This window comes from Blennius ocellaris (genome assembly GCF_963422515.1).
Source record: "Blennius ocellaris genome assembly, chromosome: 5".
In the NCBI taxonomy this organism is placed as follows: domain Eukaryota; kingdom Metazoa; phylum Chordata; class Actinopteri; order Blenniiformes; family Blenniidae; genus Blennius; species Blennius ocellaris.
In genome coordinates, this window is record NC_137654.1 from 24022839 (window position 1) to 24042381 (window position 19543).

Here is a 19543-nt window from a genome sequence, read left to right on the forward strand (position 1 = left end):
CACATGACTTTCCAGTGGGTCCATATTGATGTTCACCGGTGACGTTTTCCACACCTAGAACATAATTTGAATTAGTGTGCAATCCAATGAAGGACATTCCCTACAGGGATTGTTAAATGAGGGGTGAATACAAAAAACAAATACCTCTGTCAAAGATATGCAGACTGACACCAAAGTCACAGGCTTTCAGAATGTGTAAAGTTTGCATTATATTCCCAGTGGTTTTCTGATGAATTTAGACAAATGGTTTCACAACACACAGAGTTATAGCACTCAGAGGTTTAGAGTCGTTGCCTGGAAATACATTTGGCAACCTACAACATAGACTTGGATATGTCACCCTAATATTTACCCAAACCCCAAGAAAAGATGAAAATGAGAAATAAAGTTAAAGATGAGCTCAAAAGGTCTCAGACTTTATTTTCTATCAATGCCCACATGTACGTTTTACATACAAACAAGATTGATCCCATTAAAGAAATCTGAAATCAGTGGATTAGTTGTTAGGTTAAAGTTTTTCTCATTTACCTGAGCTGTTGTGAGCATCTTTAATCACGTGATGTAGGTTTAGTTGCGTAACTATGTGTTGATGAGTAAACAAGCATTCTTGAGCTTTTGTTTGCTTGTTTTTTTGACCACTTACCAATCGCCATTTCCAATAATGCTAACCAACATTAACCAGCACTTGATTAAAGCCCTACATTTGTACCGAAAGCAAAACTCTATGCAAATCCTTGTCCACATCCGACATTAGTGAGTGCAGTGTTAACATTATATTTCACACAAGACATGAGACGGCAGCTTTGACTAATTCCACCGTCAAGCCTGTGGAATGACACACACGAAATGTCTTTTATGAGCTGCGCCACAAATACTCACTGATGGTCCCGTAAAGCAGGAGTGTCCAAGCTCGGCCCTGGAGGGTTTAGCTCTCTCCCAGTTGTAGCACACCTGATTGCAATGAAGTTGCTTTATCACAACCCTGATGATGACATCATCATTAGATCCAGGTCTGCTGAAGCAAGGAGAGAACTAAAACATGCAGGACACCAGACCCCCAGGACCGAGTTTGGACAACCCTGCCTTAAAGTCTCGAGAGGCGTCTTGTTACTGCTGGCGGACATTGTTGTCTACAGCTAGTTCAGCTCACCGCTAGCTGTAATGACCGCCGCGCCAGCCAGTAAATACGCCGCTAAAGCTACCTGTCTTCAGTAGTACCGGTTTGAGAATGAAAAGATTGCAAGCCTGTGCTCCAGTGTAGAGAGCGTACCTTCAAGGTAACATGTTATCGTCCAGTTAAGGTATTATTCGCTTAGCCACTCAGCTAAGCCTTCCATTTTCTTTACTGTGCTGCTGCGTAGTCTCGCGAGAGGTGGCTCGAGAGTTGCGAAGTCTCGTGATCGGAGTTGATGGGACTTGTAGTCTAGTGTCATTTACAAGCGGCAGAGTTCTTTCGTAGATGATGTTACGTCAACACGTTAAAAATACATGTTTACTTTGGTCGGGTATCGACATCACTGTGTGAAACATTACGAGACCCAATAGTTAAACTACTAAAAAGAGCAATTACAATAATAAATAATGCTGGATTCCAGGAATCGACAAATCAACTCTTTATAAAATCCCACCAATTCAAATTTATAGATTTAGTCAAGTTAAAATGGCAGGAAGTTATATTTCGTGACGTGAACGAGCATACAATCCTTCTTCAAATTAAGAAGAGGACATTTTAATTTAAGAGGTTTGCTTCGGTTTGAAACAAGCAAAATTAGAAACCAATGTCAAACAAAGATGTGTTCCAGGTGTTGGAGTAAAATTATGGAACGATCTTGGTGATCAACTGAAGTTAGTCAGTTCTCTGTAAAAGTTAATGCAGTAAATTTCCTTAATTGAAAAGGAATTTACAAATGGTTAGATGAAGGTGAGCATAGTGTTTGTTTATTGTTGTTGAGTTGATGTACTGGGCTGGAAAAAATAGCATTGCGTCAGCACAAACCCTTTTTTGGTTGTGAGAATTGTGTTCTTGAAGGGTATATGTAATTGGTGAATATAAACAACCAAACTAAAACTTCATTCATTCATGAGGTGCCTTTCCTATTAGTGCTACAATTACTTGAAAATGTCAGCAAAAATTTAGATGAATGGGACATTTTGTTCGCAGTCTTTTGAGGTTTATTTGGAAACGGTTAGCTGTTAATGTCCCAAAAGCTGATCGATGGGATGATGACAAATCATCCCTAAATATTTCGTGCAATTCAACATGCATAAATACATACATACAAACCAATAAATAAGTAAATACACGCAGATAAAACCTAACTATCCCTGTCAACATCAATGAATGGATAATTTTTTCACAGTATTTTGGGATTTATTCAGAAACGGTGAGCTGTTACTGTCCCAAAATGTCATCGATTAGTCTTTGGATGATGACAAATCATCCCTGTAAATTTCATGTAATTCAGGCGAGTAGTTTTTACGGAACGTTGATTCACGCACACAAACACACACGCGTGTGCCAGTTTCGTTGGCGAAGGTAACCACGTACTCCAGCAGCTTAATAAGTGCATTTTTATTTTTTTTTTATCTTCACGGTTCCATTTACTTTATGTACAATATGTAAACAAGAACAAGACAAGTTCAAAACAGACATGCGCACAGGAAATGGTATCCAGCCAAAATGCAGTTTCTATTCATGTCCACCCAGTTCTTAAGACACAGTCTGACCAGGATTTATATCAGCTTTGGATAACCGGTTAAACAAAGTCTTTGCTCGGAGCTGACATTCAAGAAAAGTACTTACCTTTTCAAATAACTTTTTTTCTTTTAGACACATAGAAATGTGATTTCAATAAACATATAAAAACATATAACACTATAAATATTGTTCAGGTATTTTTCCTTTTTTTTTAAAAAACTGTACAGTTTAAATTTTTTAGTTATATTTTTTATAAATCCGATATTTTTTTTTCTTTTTTTTTTTATGTAGGCCTTATACAATGTCAAGCTGCAATACAAAACTGGTATGAGAAAAAAAAAAAAGTCCACCACTGACAGAAAGAGGACAATGTTGAAATGTAATCTTTAAACTTGCATTACTAAAAAAAAAAAAAATGCCTCAACTGCCGTGACACAGATGCGATTGAGACGATAGATAAAACTTGCATAACTCAAAATATCTCTGATGGCACCATGACATATGTGTATCCGCTGTTGAAGGCTGTTAAAAAAAATGTTTTGTCTCGCAATATGGAGAACAAGACACAATAAAACAGCCAATAAGTCTGTATAGCAGTGCTGAAAGTGAAAATGTAGAAAATATTCGGTGGGTCGATACAATCATGCTCACAGCTGGAAGAGTGGTAACAGAGCTCAAAACATACATTTTACAGTTTGAAAACATACAGACTCACATTTACTTCTCGAGACAAACTACTTTCACATGGTGAATCCACCTCAACTTGCACATGGGAGCTGTGAACCAAATTAGAAGAAAAAAAAATGGATATAAAAAAAAAATGTCCACCAGGCAGATGCACAAATGGGAATGAGAAAAATCTAAGTGATTTGTCACTGAGGTGCAGGCCTTTGAGCACCGGCTTTAAAAAAAAAGAGAGAGAGAGAGAGAGCGAGCCTGTAGTGTTGTAGTTAAGTCACAGTAACACCAGCACTGTCCTTGCTTTTGTCCACACATGTGGGAGATTTGCTTTTGTCTGTTATGGATGCAGTGCCTGAGGGCAGGGTCTGTGCGGCGGGAGAGGGGCCGGATGGTTTCGCTGACGGTTCCGAGCTGGGTTCTCCCTCTGGCTCCTGCTGCGACGCCGTGGCTGGAAGGGAAACGCAGATACGTTGAAAGCATGCTCACGGTATCCGCCTGGATTGATATGACAAGATGAGCACTGTCCATAAAGTCACACTACATTTTAGAGTGTTAAATAATCTTTTTGGGTTTTTTTTTAAATACAGACACAGCAGAAAAGAAAGTATATCAAGGAGAAATGTAGAAAAAAGGAAGGAACGTACGCATATTCACAAATAATTCAAAATAATCATTCTCAATAAGCATTTGTGCTCCACTAACCTACAAGTTCTGGTTGGTATTTAAGCACAGAACAAATCAGCAAAGCGGGGCATGCATTTCTACTGGATGCAAAACTGCTCAATGCCAGACGAGTCAAAAATATGACATTTTAAGGAACAGGAAATGACGAATCTCTACCAGGAAAAATTATTTGGCATATAATAAGCATATCAATGATAAAAGCAAATATGCTGCATTTTTAATTTGGGAGGTTTTTAAGAAATAAATTCTGCTAATCATAAAAGTGAATGAGTATGCCTCTTTTGTATAATATTTTTAAAGTTGAAAAATTCAAACACTTTATCGTGAAATAAGGACAATCATTGGGTAAGACTCCGTGGATCCATACTACTGCAACAAAGTGAACGAAAACACAGGTAATTGTTGATTTCATAAACACTTGCACAACGTCTTAGTCAGCTTGATACAAGTTTATTCTGTCGTAGTTCGTAAAATCAGGTCAAAAGCCACTTTAATTCACCGCCAACGTTTTCATGCTTTGAACCAATTACATTCCTTTTTGTGACAGCTTTCTAAATCAGAGTTCAAATTGTGAATAAAAAAAAAAAAAAAAACAGATGTTACGATTTCATTACAACTGGCTGCCGACGCCAATTGAATCTGCTGGAGACGTTAGCGCACCGCGAGAGTACGTATGGTTTAAGTTACCCGACTGCGTGCAGGACTTCATGTGCTCTGGCCAGTGGGCCTGCTGGCAGGGGTAGTCGCAGTAGCTCGTATTCCAGCAGCAGTAGAAGATGGCCTCCTTCCTGCAGTTGGCACACCACTGTTTCTTTTTCGTCTCATCCACCGCCTGCTGCTTCTCCAACTCCATCTGCTTTTTCACCTCGGCCACCAGACGCTCCCTCTCCTGCTCCAGGCTCTGCCTCATCTCCGCCATCGTCAGCTCTGCATTCAGCAGAGACAAGTCACTTGAGACTCAAGTCAAACATGTAAAAAAAAATGTAAACCCTATTAAGGAGATTTTGACCGGAATGTTTCCAGAAAAGTAACTGCTGTTTGTAATTTATCTACTGGGGATTGCAGTGTAGAAGAGATAATACTAGTTCATGGACAAAAAAAAAAGGATGATGAATGCTGCAACTGAAAAACATGTCGTATTTTGAAGCAGTCCTAATTAAATATGGCATCCATTTTTCTATAAAAATTCAAACGTGATGATTTGTGAAAGGATAATTGCCATTTTTTGTCAACAATTATATAATGACTAAACCAAAAGGGAAACAATACGAGTGATCTCGAAATGTGTGTCTTGAAGTTCTTCACTTTCAATTTTACTGACATGGCCCACTCAGAGCCAAACTGGGCTGTATGTGGCCCACCGGTTGAACTAAAACTCAACCGGTGCTGTTAAAACATAATAATCGTGTGAAAACTGAATTATAATAAAATGGTCTCAGAGAGCGACTGATGTGCATTTATGGAATCATATCTTACCCAGGTTGTGCTTCATCTCAGACAACTCCTGCTGATGCAGCCACTGAAGCTTTTCAATTTCGATCCTTAACCGTCGAATCTGTAGCCAAGGACACAATAATTATATCTCAGAAATCCTGTTAGGGCACATTCAGAGGCACATTGTCCAATGTTGTTTCACCTCTGCGATTGTGTTCCCTGACGTGCTTTTGGAAAGGTCATTGTAGATTTCAGTCATTGTCCCCTTTATTGTGTCCATGATCTGCAAGTTTAACAAAAAAAAAAAAAAGACATGTTTAATTAAAGTACTGTTTCATCTACCTTCCTCCTGTGAAAATATGGCCACAATTATCACTATGCGACATACAATACATACAATTATCCCATGGTGTAGGATTCTAACTCACTTTGTTTGTGTACTTGGCGATATCTGCAGCTACATCGGCCGAGGCCGTGGGGATCTGCAGGTCTCCCGATATCGAGGAAGAGCCAGATGTGACCAGGCCAGCTGTTGACGAGGACGCACTCTGAGGAGGGTCTTTTTGTTGCACTGTGAAAGACGACAGCATGAAAACAAGCTGGAAGAGATTACACATCGCCTCACACACACTTCCATGTGTTTAGTTTTTTTTTTTTCGGCAGACATTGGATTGTGTATATACCCTTGACTGCTTGTCTGGTCTGATAGCGAGTGCTGGAGGAATTGCTCTGCTGCTGCGTCTGCGGCTGCAGCTGCGGCTGCTGGGGGCTGCGGGTGGGCCCCTGACTCGGCGCAGTCGTCTGCGCAGTCGTCTGTGCAGTCGTCTGCTCGCCATGTTGCTGCTGCTGCCTCTGCACCTTCTGCATGTGCCACTTCTGGGAGGACGTCTGGAACTTGGTGGGATTCCAAACCACGGCCCGCTGCACGGCCTGAGCCGTCTCTTTGGGCAGCAGGGGGCGCTGTTTCTTCACGGTTGCAGGTGCTGGAGACGCAGTCGTGGCAGGAGAGGGGGCACTGGCAGACCCGCTGGCAGTCGTGGTGGCACTGGGCTGACCGGGAGCTGCAGTGGAAACAAGGTTGAGTGCTGCTGTGACGGAAGGTTTTAACGAGTCTTCGAGGTTGGAAGCGGGAATCACGTGCCTGCGCAACGCAGCGGGAAAAATCATATTGAGGCGCTTTGGACTTCTAAATCTACCAATTTCAGCCCAAGAGATCCACAGGGAAAACTTTTTTTTCATTTGAAATTACATTGACTGTTTTGCAATTGTGAGCATAAAGCTTTGGGTACCCCGAAGCAGTGTTTAACAGTATTAACCAATAAAAGTTTATTAAAACAAGTGTACTTTGGTAAACTCTTTCAGTAACCAGAAACACTACTTCATCCTGATCCAAGTAGTTTGATCCAGTTTTGATCCAACTGGTGCCAACCGTCAAATAACCTAAAAGACACTATTTCAGTTCACACACACTCACTGGCTAAATGGGCAAAGGGGAAACTTTTACCACAGATGTGACACAACTAACACTTATCCAGATGACGAATTGCAGACTTTACATGTAACGTTTCATAACGACCACAGTTAAACGTTGCACCATCCCTTGTGTCATTCTAACTTTTTCCACAAAATTGCAGGCTTAAAGTATAATTAGTCTGTGTGTGGTAAAACGGCTCTTCTTTGATTGATATTAGTTGATCGAAATGGCCGTAAAATCTCGAGAATTAACTGGACACGGTTCAGAGCAACTGACTAATGAATCCTGCTGGCAGTTTTTGACCTGCATTACCGAGTCTGAAGTACTCCATTCAGCCATTAAATAATTAATGAAGTTCTGAAACTTTACAACTCGATATCAAAACAAAATCTAAGGTCATACGCTGCGGGGGGCGTATTGGCTTATTTTCACTGGAGAAAAGAAAAAAAAAAAAAAAATCGAGAAAACATTTAGCTTTTGTAAGAAATGAATGGGGAACCACAAAACGGTCAAAGAAATTATTCTTAAAACACCGCTGGGAATGTGTGGTGAATAATTCATGTTGTAATGGAGAGGAGAGACGCTCTCAGTAGTTTGAGCCTCACTTTGCACGCGTGTGTGTGTGAGTTTGTGTGTTTGAGCGTTATTGTCCATGTTTTCAAACAATTGTTCCCATCAGATTAGAGACATGAAACCCAGTTCAACTGAATCCTCACCTTCCAACTTGGCAACGTTAGATTCTTTGGGAGCTTTGGCGCCGGAGGACCCGGGTTCCCGTTTCGCTCTCTTGGAGTCGCGGACTCCGTGTTCATCTCCCAAGTCGATCACCAGCTCTCTTTCAGAGTCCGAGTCCTGCTCAGCCGCTGACGTGGCAGCAGCCACCCTGACCTCCTCTGGGGCTTTGGCCTTTTCAGCCAGGGGTTGAGATTGGGGTGTTCTGGGTTTGTCCTGGTGGTCTCGATCTGTACCACTGCTGCTGAGCTTCTCTTTGAGCAGGGGTTCAGGGGTGCCTTTATCCCCTGTCTGTGCAACTCCTTCTTTATTCTCCCTCTCCGTGCCCCCTTTGGGCCTTTTCTTCTCTGCTTTGTCCTTTTCGTCTGGGGTGGCGCTCTTTGGCTTGTGTTCCTCGTCACTGAGAAACTCGCTGTCGCTCGTGTCCGACTTTTCTGAATCCTCGGAGTCACTATGATCCACATCCTTGTACACATCTTCAGAAATCTCATCAATCCCTGTGGCGGCGGCGGGGGGTACACATGAAATTGTTATCGCAGGTTTCATAATTTGCTCGCTTTTGTTGGCGCTTAAAACTTCTTTTTCACTGTAGTTTTTGATCATCGCTGCCAATTGTACACAATATTCATCTCTGTTGACCACACAGTTAATGTAATGTAACATTTTAAACTCATTAAGAACCTTCTAATTAAAATTATTCTTGCAAGCAGCCACGAGAATAAGCAAACACGTGCATACAAAGATCTTCATCACGCAACAGAAAAGTGACTGTATCTACCAAGCTGTGCCTTGCAGCTTTCAATAGTCTTGTCCAGACTTCTGATGGGTCTCTTTGGGTTTGTGACAGCAGTCGACACTGCTTGTTGCTGGTGTTGTTGTTGCTGCTGCACGGTCTCGCTGAGCTCTTTCAGGTCCATTTCAGCCTTCACTCGATCTAAATGGAGCCCGTAAATGAGCAAAAAAACAAACTCGGGAGTTTATTATAATCATGATGGGTTGAATATCACACATTGCAAGTAGAGTTCAGTGCATCTGTGCAGTTTGGACTCACCGAGGTTGAGATTGAGGATGCTCCCGGTGCCTGCAGTCCGCTCCTGTTTGGGTACCAGTCCAGGGTTTGGAGGCTTCGGGCTACCAGTCACTGCTTTCCCCGAGACAGGAGACGCTGGAACAATAAGTAACAGAGACATAAATAGGGGTGCTTCATTTTGTGAAAGTATCAGGTAAGTTTGAAAGTCGACAAAAGTATTTACCACTACAGTCCATTGATTCTTCACCCGTGCTGTAGTGGAAGGCAGGATTCCTGCTGGCCTTTTCCATGTCTTGCTCCCCGTCAGACCCCGTGTGAACCGAGGAGTTGGTGCTCATGGGAGACCGCGGCATGTCCGTCATCGAGACCCGCCGACTCATCCCGCTGGGCGTGGAGCTCTTGCCGAGGACCATCTTCGGCGAAGCGGTGATGTCGAAGTTGAAGCGGAGTTTATCAGGTTTCTCAGTCTTCACTGCACCGGCACTGGGGTTGGAGGGGTCCAGCAGCATCTGCAGCTGGTTGTTGGGTGTGTACGGAGTGCGAAAGGGCGCGTAGTTGAAGACCCCAAACTTCTTGCGAATGTTCTCCACGTACACCTCCATCTCCTGCATGGCGCTGTTGAAAATGCTCTTTGTTTTCTTCACAGAGAAGGGGATCTCTTTGGACATGAGGTAGCAGTTGTTGATGGGAACCCAAGCCCTTTGTAGAAGGAGCGCACAAAGGACAACAAATAATTTGACTAATAATGAGAAGGAAATCTCTGTTAAGACCAATTCTTTTACAAGAACCGACTTTCCTTCGTGGTGCCAAACGTTAATCTCACCTGTCGTGTTGCCCGAAGAAGCGCGCGTCAACCTGTCCGTCCTTTTCGCGAAGAGCTTTTGCCGGCCAGAAAGGAAAGCCCTTCAGCTTAGCCCACACTAACGGGTGTGGTTGACTCTATAAGAGAAAGTGTAAAATGGGTGCATGCTTCAGATTTGAAATACAAGCAAAATGTATGAATTTGGTTTAAATGTGTCAAATCGGACAACGTAACCTACGCATGGCTCACAGAACCAGTTCTCCCTTTTCTGGCATGAAAACAAGTAGCACTCTGGACACACCTCAATCTCATTCATCTATAAACGCAAAGACAATGCAAAGTACTGAAATAATTCAAACATTAAAAACATCTTTACAAATAAAAGTTGTTTTTTTACCTCATGTTCACAGATCTTGACAATGACTTTAGCAGTTGCTGTTAGTTTGTGATTACCTGGAATAAAATTGAAGGTCAGAATACATTTTGTTCTGTAAATCAGCACAGTGGATGAACTATTACTGTTCATATCAACGTGTCCTTACCTCCGTTATATATGATGCAGTTGTGTAAGATCCATTTCATATCAGCGAGAAACGCTTCGGTGCAGCCGTACATTTTCTTTTTGACATTCTGTTGAAAAATAATTCGGTCAAGCAAAGCAAGATTCACCCAATTCCATTCGTAACTACATCACATAGTAACAGGTGAAAGAGACACTCAAGTATCATAAACAGAGCACAGGCTGGTACCTTTTCTAAAGTGGAAAGGTCCATAGCGTGGAAGATGTACTCTGCATAGTCTGGGTGCTGCTCCAGAGACACAGGCTTCTGAAAAGGCTCAGTCTGTTCCGTTTAGGCCAAAGCAAAACAGATGCATTGAATAAAATGTAAACAGTCATGTAAAATCGATCAATGTGCAAGGATTTATTTATTTTGTTGTAAGAATATGAAACACATTCTTGGACATGAAAATGAGTCGTAAACAATCCTTACCCCAGGCTGTTTAATCTTTTGGAGTGCAAATTTCAGCAAGTAGGAAAGCTGGTCTGTCGTCAGCATTGTCATTGCTTTGCTCTGAGTTTCAATGCATTCCGCTACGGTTATTTTCTGCAAAATGAATGAAATAATTCTTTAAAGATCAGTCGGCGAGCACACACACACAAAAAAAGAAAACGCACTACTCTGATCCTATTATTTGGTGAATTTATCTCATCCGCAATCTTCTCATTTGATAGATTTAAAAATGCTCCTCTGCAAATGCTTCCGTCATACATTTAATCAGATTAATTGCAGAGAACTAAACGAGAATCTTCCGATAACTCGCAGTTTAAAACAATCAATAAAACCTACACAAACCTGTCACGAAAGGTCAGGATTCTGCAGGTTCCTTGGCTCAAACGCAACCTAAAGCTTTGCACGCAATAAATACTTTGACACCCCGCGGTGTGAACTAACTGTGCGCTTGTGTGACACTACACTTCTTTTTTTTGTTTGTTTGTTTGTTTTTTGGTTTTGTGTCCACCAACACACAAACACATCTTCAGCGAGATACCTCACACTCTGGACAGAACCAGTCGCCCTCGGGCTCGGCTGGTAGTTTGAGGCACTTGGCGTGGTACACCCTGGGGCAGAGCTCACAGCAGAGCACCTGGCCCTCGCGGTGGCACAGCCAGCAGTAGAAGTCATTCCTGCCGTCCTGCGGTACAACATCAACAGGGTCTGTGGTGAGTGCTGGCTGCTTCATATAGTAAAAGGGACCATGTCTTAGCTCTGACTGAAATGCAGGCAAGAGAAACAAGGGGGCAGGTTTCAAAAAACACGCAGGAACACAAAAAAAAGGTGCAGTGCAACAGAAACAAGGCAGCAGTGAGGTGGGATAAGCAGGGTAAGCAACACAAACAATACATCCAACACAATATTGGTTTTTTTTTGTTTTTTTTCTCCCAATGTGTAAATTATCTCAACATCTAGCCACAAGACAGGTTTAACAGTAACCAAAACTAACCCAGCAGGTTTTAGAGCTTTTAGCACAGTTCTACTTTTCCTCTAAACAGGAAGACTAACACATGGTGTGGTTCTCTGGTAGGTGGCAAACCTTGTGTCTTTACATATAAAACCTAAATGAAGACAAGAGAATGCCATTCAGTTTCACAGTTCAAATTGCAATGAGCTTTCGCCACAGTGCTTGATAGTGGCAAGACGCAACCCTCCCCAGAGAACCAGACCATTCTAATAAAATCATGAAGCACAAACTATGCTTGTGGCAAATAATGATAGAATATTAAACCAACATGGCAAAAATTACTTTTTAGTATCGTGCGTAAACATTCGGTAATCGCCACATTAATACTATAGTACCAAAATGCAGAACATTACAATTCAAAAACACTGAACAGACTTTGAATTGGTGGTTAAAGTCACATTTTTAGTAGTGATAAAAATCAGATAAGTACATCTGAGTTGACCACGACGCTGCTTCTTCACAAAGTATAGTAATGTTGGGGTTTCCGAATCCTGGTCCTGGAAGGTTCATAGCCTGCGTGTTTTAGTTCTCTCCACTTTGTAACACACTGGAGTGCAATGAGGGAACTTGGTCATAAGATCTCAGGAGATAAATGATGATTATAATTATAAAGAGACAGCTAAAGCATGTAGTATAGCTTCCCCAGCAACAGTACTGGACACCACTGCACTAATGCTTCATTTTTTTTTTAACCATTTGAATCCAAATTGGTGTATTGCTATGGTTTAGTGGCCCAATTTTAACTGAAAGAAAGGCATCATACTCACTTTTTTTTTTAATGCTACCAGCACCCATCTGGTTGTCTAAAATGCCAATGTTTGTTCCAGGAGAAAACAAGTCTTAGGATGCGTTTGTGACTCTTTAATTATGCAGTTTTGCTGTGGATCACTTTTTTGGCCGAAGAAGCAGCGTCTGAAAGTATGTCCGTTTTTGAGAGGACCATACTTGCTCGTGTTCTTACCTGGTCTTTGCTGCTGTGCACGGCCCCGGGCTTCTTCTTTTTCTTGAGGGGGCTGGGGGAGGTGTCTGTGGGAGAGTGTCCATTGGAGGAATGGGTGGGACTTGACACCTTTCGTTTCTGTGGTGCCACAGTCCGTTCGGCTGACCCCGGTGGATCTGGAACTGCAAGGGTAGTTGGTCAGGGGTTATACACACAGAAAAAAAACCAACAAAAAAAAACAAGTTACATAATGCTCAAATGCTTAAGAAAAGTAAAAGAAATGTGCTATGGAACGAATTAAATGAGTCCTGGAATTAATTTGTATATTTTGAGGCGTTATTTTGATCATCCTTCAGGTTTTGGGCTTTAAACGCTTTGCAAATATGATAAGGTTCCTTTGACAAAAAGGAAATTACTCGGCCATAGCAGCAAACTGCCTCGAGGCTTTTTCTAAGCTAAATACGCGTTTTGTTGATTTTTTCACACAAACAAACAGGCAGTCAGGCATAACAGATTATCTTCACAATCTGAGGAGACCAACTGAATCCTTAATACTCTCGCAACTTGTAAACAATGTGACAAACCTCCGTATTGCCCATAACTAGACTGTCCAGGATGCCTGACACTCAATACACGGCCTGAGAGGCTTACCTTTGGTGCGCACAGATGCATCCATCCCCTCTACCACATCAGACTCTGTCTTTATCTCCTCCTCAGCCAGACTGCAGAGCGCCGAACGAGAGCGCACAAGAAGCAGAAAGAGAGGCAAACACAGAGTCAGAATGGGTGTTCAGAAACCACATCGGAATAATAGTAAACAAGTGGAACACCACCTAAGGCGCCCACGTCCCAGAGGATCTGTCAATAGGGACGCTGCTGGTTGCCATTGTTATTGTTGTCATTTGATTTTAACCACATCTCTGACTTTACGCAAGCAAGTTCAAATCATTTCCATATCTGTGACAATCGAGTCCGAGAACGTTCCCCTTATGTTCCATGAGCGAGAATGGTAACAATCACCATGGCAACGCTCCTCTCTTCTGAGCACAAGTTGAAATTCACAACAACACATAGGGCCATTTTTTTTTTTTCCCAAATGCATTTTACTGCATCACAGTCCTTAAGGAGACGCAGTGATTGTAGGATTTTAGTCCAACTCGGTCCTGATCAGTGCTGTGTGTGGTTTATGTCGAAGCTATCGTAACAAGAAACCACTGCGGGGATGGTTTCTCATGGTGATTAACTTAGAATATAGGTTTCTGATACGGCTCAAGCCCCTTAAGTGACAACAGAGGAGCCCCAAAGGATTTGAGCCCATTCTTAGAGACCAATACCTAGAGATAAACCTTATAAGCTTCAAACAACAGTCGGTCTGAATATTTTGAGCCGAAAACATCTGAAATTTCAAGTCCAAACATGTTTCTGAAATCACAAACCGAAAGATTCCGATTTGTTTTTTTCAACCTGATCACAGGCTTGATTTAATCATTACATCACTGCAAAAGAAAAAGAAAAAAACCTGATTAGGCGAGTCTCTGCTCTGTGAGGCATCTTACTACATCTGAGAGAAAAAGGAAGGATGAGGAAGAAAGGTCTGGAAATAAATGAAGTTCTTTGAAAGTTTGGCTCCTCCTTTGTCAGAGCAGCAGAGGCCCCCCCACCCATTCCAAAGATGTTAGCCTTTATTCACGAGCACAGAGAAGAAAACCCAGCCCAAGACCCCTGGCAGGTTACACACTTGTCCAGTTCACAGCTTTAGCTTCAGCTCTGGTTTCCAGCGAGTTGTGATGAGTTTTCAGGCTTCACCTCAAAAGGTCAACGGCATTTATGGGAGAAGTTGTTCTGCTTTCTTTTTTTTCTTCCCTCCCTGCAGAAACTGAAAGAATGTTCTTTGTGTTCCCTACCCTGTCCTGAAGGAGACATTCCACACAAACTGATCAAACGTCAGTTCACTGATGAGGAAAGAGAGCACTATAAAACCTCTCATAAAAGCTTTTGAAAATAGATGAGCAAGCGATTGCGTCAGCCTGTACTCATTTCGACATCAAATATCCCAGATGTTTAACAATTATTAAAGCTGTTCGGCGAAACAAATGGTCAAATCAAAACTGCTACAAACACTGCAGCTCACGATCAGAACTTTGTAAATCACAAATGGCTCATAAAAATGAAACTGAAAAGAAGAAATGCCTCAAAGCTTGCACTGTTTTCAAAAAATGACAAGCATGAGCCGAGCTGAGATTCTTTGCAAAAAATGGCATTTGGGTATCTTGTTTCAGCCTGCCAACAGTCACAGACACACACGCATACAGAGAGAGAGACACACACACACACACACCCGAGCCCTCCAGGGCCTTCCTGTTCCGGACTGAGTGAACAAACGAGGCCCACATGAAAATAAAAAAAAATAAAAAAAAACGGTGGCCAAGTCCCTCCACAGCCTTGAAAATCTGAAAAAGAGAGAACCTTCGCCACCACAAGGCAATTCACAGCTTCTCAACAATGCTCAATGTGCGTGCGTATATAAATGCGCACACACACACACACACACCAATAAACCAGCTCTGCTGCAACTACCAGGAAGACAAGACGGCCAGTAGTAAAAATGCATGATGATCCAGAGGGCTTGCTCGGATCAGGAGCAGTGATCCACCACCACACAGGAAGAGTTAGGCAAATTAATCCTCAGCAGAGTCTGAGATATATTCCAGAGAGACACCAGGTTCAAGAAAACACTGACCGCATTCCCCTTCTCTGCGTGTACTGTAGTACCTGATGGGCAAAAAGGAAACACAATGAGTCAATGCCTTTGGATTCCACTCCTGTGAGAGACGAGCAGGGTTCTCCCGTCACAGAAAATGGAGGCCACAGCTTGCTCCCCTCCCCCCTCTCCCCCATCCCCCACTCCGAGGCTCAGACTCAGGCACTGGCACATCCATGCAGGAGGACCAGAGAGATCTGTGGAGATTACAGTCCCAACATTTTTTTTTTTTTTTTTTTAAAGGAAGAAAGAAACATATAATATGTCAGAGTGAAACCTTTGCAGCCACTGACATAGAGGAGAGACACTAGCAGAGGAAATCACGGGGAAATCCAGTAAAGTGAGATACACTCATCTGCTTCTTCTTCTTTTTTTTTTATTTTAAATGACTTCAATCCAGGCTTCCCTCCTTTCCTGTGAATACTGCTGCCATCAAGTAATTAGATTTCATTTTCAAGAAAGAGAGCGCTCCATGCTACAAAAAAAAAACCCACAGTGAGACCCTGGCAGAGCTGCTCTCTGTACATGAACAATCAGTTTTTACACACCGAACAGGCAAATATCTGGCATACGGCTCTGACTGAGCATCCGGGAATGCTATTCAAAGCACACATGACACTGTAGGTCGTCGTATTGCACTGGAAATGCCACTGAAAACTGCAATATTCACTCTGCCTAACAGAAAGAAAAAAAAAAGAAAAAAAAAGCCTCTGGGATTATTCAACCTCGCAACGTGACGAGAGACATCAAGCTTTCACAACACCGACAATCACATGCAGAAACACTATTCACATTTACTCGCCCCAAGGAGCAAAACTGAGAGCAGAAGATGGCAACATTTCCATTAATTAATTATTTAACGGCTGCTGAACGTCCATTCAAGCACGGCTCTTTCACATGTAATCAGCAGATAAAAGTACATTGCTAGTCTGCACGATGTAATGTGTATAAAAGAAAAGATTTGACCTGGATTTTATATAAGGCTGTACAGGGTGAATCAAAGATGGCTGTGGAATTTTCCAGAAGGCCCTTGCTCTCCCTGCTGCTCGCCTTCCGATTGTCAATCTTTAACCTCGACTGCAGCTGCAATTGGCTGAAGGGCCAACAGGGTGGAACATTATTGGTCGGCTGTGCTGTGCCACACAGATCACAGTGTGCAAGCTCCCCTCTTCCTCTTAAAAAGCATTTTTGCTGCAATGCAGAGATCCCCCCCCCCCCTTTCTGCATTAGAGGGTTTATTTTCTTTCACTTTAGCTCGTCCTTCCTGATTATGACAGTATCAACCCGAGGAGATTTTTAAAAAGGCCTTTTTTGAGAGATTACATGAATGGCTGTCGGGTACAACTCGATGACTGAACTATCTAACCTCTGGTGTTTACAACCTGGAAATGAGGCCCTGCACAGTTTGTTCAAAGCATCAAAGCTGTTGCACACTTTGAAACATTCACGTTACATGGTTTCACGGGCTCTTAGGTGGAGCACAACCTGACTTTGGATTTGGTTTGAATAAATTAGAGAGAGGAAACACTGATTGTTACGCTCTTCTACTTTTGGCTTGTGCTTAGTTGAAGAATGCCTTGTGTCACGCCACAGGAGAGAAAATACATTCTTTGTTTCCCCCCACGCAGATGAAACTGCTAAAACAGTGCTGCATGATGCAACACTAAGTCTCGGAGTATATTCAAGCCTCCTGCAATTGTTTTATCCTTCTTTAGGTTTCATTTTTGATCCTGCTCACCCACATTTCAGTCTTACAAAAAGCACTTTGAATTGTAAACTAAAAAAAAAAAAAAAAAAAACCAAAAACCTTTTTGTGGGTACTTTTACATGATCCTGCACTAATATTTACACATGTGTCTTGAATCTCAGTCACTGGAATTCCCAAGCAACTCTAAAAAGCCCGAAACAAAGCGATCAAACAGATGAGGGAGGCGATAACCACACAGTTCACAATAAAACTATGCGACGTCTCCTGTTTGTTTGTCCTTATCTGTGAGGAGAGAGGCTAAAGTTCTCCTCGGGAGAGTTTCCTTGACACAAAATGGCCCCTGCCCGACTGAGTGGAGGAAGCAGTCGTGTTTCACAACACGACAGTGGCAGGCAACTCTGGTCCTGTGACTCCACACAGAAGCAACCAGAGCGTTCACGTTTGATTTCTGAGGCTTAGACTGGAAAAACAGGAAGAGGATTGGCCCTGTGACTCGTATAGTAACTCATTAATATACTTCACAGAGATACAGTAGGCAGATATGTTATACTGAACGTGTCCTGCCCTCCCAACAAGCACATCTGTTGCCCCTTGCCTCTTTTTCGGTGGCCTGGCATGACACAAGGAAAGCCACAGAGAACCAATCCACTTACAAAGGGTACATAATACCCCCCTCTTCGTCCTCTTTAGTCCACTACCCATCCCCCATTCTTTCTCTGCCAGGCTACAACACAGGACTGCCACCACAGAAAAAGATGTGGGTGCCATTTATAAATCCAGCTCCCTTTTGCGTTATTAAAAAAAAAAAAAAAAAGGGGGGGGGGGGGGGATTTGCCCTGGTCCACTCTGCCTCCTGTATGGCAGCCTGGTTGTTGAGGGCACGCATGTGACCCTGAGACATAAGAGAGAGAGCAAGGGTGAGAGTCGTTACCCAACCCCCCACCCTCACAGTCCTGTGCAGCACGGAGGCCTGACGAGGCCTTCCAATCCACCCCAGCTCCTCCTCCTCCTCCTGCTGCTGCTGCTGCTGCTGCACAGCAAACTGATTTTAAAGGTGTGAATATTAATCATTAGAAACCAACAGTCACCACAACAACAACGAGGAAGCCATGTTGTTATCAGAAGGCTGAGATAAAAAAGACAGAGCTTACCTCTGTGGATGCATGGCTGCCTGACACACTGTTATGTCAACACTTATAAAACATGGAGGACACTCTCAGCCCTCAGCCGGGGAAGGCTCCGCTCTTCAAGCAAGGCGATCAGGCCCCGGCGATGTTAGCCAGATCCTGACTGGCTGGTCCGCTCGCAGGCAGGATGCAAGGCCGCGCCTGATTGGCCCAAATGTTTCCTGAGTAATTATCTTTGTTCAGTGCAGGCAGGGGCAGCACTGTGAGAGTCAGAGACAGGGGAAGAAAAATAAGCACAGAGCTAGGTCTAAAACCACCAAACAACGTGATTAATACAAGTATTTTTGACGTACAAACCACATTTGACAATGCCTTGAAGCTTCCAGGAGGAGGATTTGCCGGTAGCTGCCTTAGATGAAGGTTCTAGAAGCAGAAAGGACAGCATGTAGAGGGCTGGGAGCAGGACACCATGGCTTCTCTGCACAAGCCTCCATTTTTATGTGGAGAGGGCCTTTGTTTAAACTCCTCCCTCAATGCTGGCTGTTTGTACAGAAAGGAGAGGCTACGGCTCTTGACTTATTTTGGCAATACAGTCTGAAAACAATAAGATTACACAGCTAAAACAAAACAAAAAAAACCAACAACTAACATGTCATTATACATGCCTCCATAGCGGGTTGCGAAGAAAATGTGAGAAAACTGCACGTATGAGCAAACCGTTTCTGCTCATGTGACACTGGGACTGTTGGTGCTGTACAGCCTCGCCATATAGAGAGTTAAACCATACAGACCAAACCAACCAAATAAATCTATAATCAGTAATATGAGCACAATAGTGTAGTACAATATAATTAGATGTAAAAATACATGTCCATATGTCATCTTTGAAAAATGTAATACTAAATACTGAAGGAGTGCTCTAAGTATAATTAAAAATGTAACACTTTTGTTTATTTCCATGAGATTTATCAACATGGCTTTACATACATTGATATGTATTGATTGAAGAAGTGCACTCACTGCTGTAATGCCAGGTAATAAACCATCCAGTAAAGATAATGTTAAAAACATGCAAATGCACAAAATCTGAATTACCTGCTATAAGTCAAGTTTTGGTTTTTTTGAGGTTGTAATTCAGTGTCTTGGTCCCAGTGTGTAGATCATACATATATGTCTTAATACAACATCTGGCTCTGCTAACAACAACAATGATAATAAAAACATTTAATTTGCTCAAGAGGGATGACTTAACTACATCTTTGACATTGCGATTTTCAAATTGTTGTGAAAGTTAGCTGGAGATCAGCATATATAGTGGTGATTCTGTTACATTGGACACCCAAAGAAACAGAATCACTATTCAAACCGGATGCTTTTAAAGACGTGATAGAGAGGTGGATAATGAACAAACGATTATTAATCATGTATGGCCCCCACTACCTTCTCCATC

At 42.5% G+C, this 19543-nt stretch overlaps 1 protein-coding gene across 5 annotated transcripts; it reads right to left on the minus strand.

Annotated features, from left to right (window-relative positions):
* Window positions 1-2550: 2550 nt before the first annotated feature.
* Window positions 2551-18581, minus strand: LOC308130279 (MYND-type zinc finger-containing chromatin reader ZMYND8-like). Of its 5 annotated transcripts, XM_080496529.1 has the most exons (21): window positions 18447-18581; window positions 18118-18353; window positions 13149-13219; window positions 12519-12679; window positions 11087-11308; window positions 10528-10641; window positions 10285-10377; window positions 10078-10165; window positions 9933-9988; window positions 9774-9851; window positions 9557-9672; window positions 8957-9432; window positions 8755-8868; window positions 8482-8637; window positions 7688-8200; window positions 6181-6558; window positions 5926-6068; window positions 5700-5780; window positions 5540-5618; window positions 4751-4990; window positions 2551-3827 (listed from the first exon to the last, which is right to left on the minus strand). In XM_080496529.1, exons 2-21 carry the CDS (start codon window positions 18129-18131, stop codon window positions 3649-3651), a joined length of 3372 nt encoding a protein of 1123 aa, XP_080352655.1. In that variant the 5' UTR covers window positions 18132-18353; window positions 18447-18581; the 3' UTR covers window positions 2551-3648. The 5 variants fall into 5 exon arrangements, with proteins under 5 accessions (XP_080352655.1, XP_080352657.1, XP_080352656.1 ...); XM_080496531.1 differs by lacking the exons at window positions 18118-18353; window positions 18447-18581 and adding an exon at window positions 16225-16411; XM_080496530.1 differs by lacking the exons at window positions 18118-18353; window positions 18447-18581 and adding an exon at window positions 15238-15339.
* Between the last annotated feature and the right edge of the window lie 962 nt (window positions 18582-19543).

Excerpts from the sequence above, each read along its gene's own strand:
- LOC308130279 (XM_080496529.1), bottom strand. Across the intron at positions 9,673-9,773 it reads ACTGGTTCTGTGAGCCATGC|AGTCAACCACACCCGTTAGT; the intron begins GTAGGTTACGTT and ends TTTCTCTTATAG. Across the intron at positions 8,869-8,956 it reads AGAATCAATGGACTGTAGTG|CGTCTCCTGTCTCGGGGAAA; the intron begins GTAAATACTTTT and ends TTATTGTTCCAG.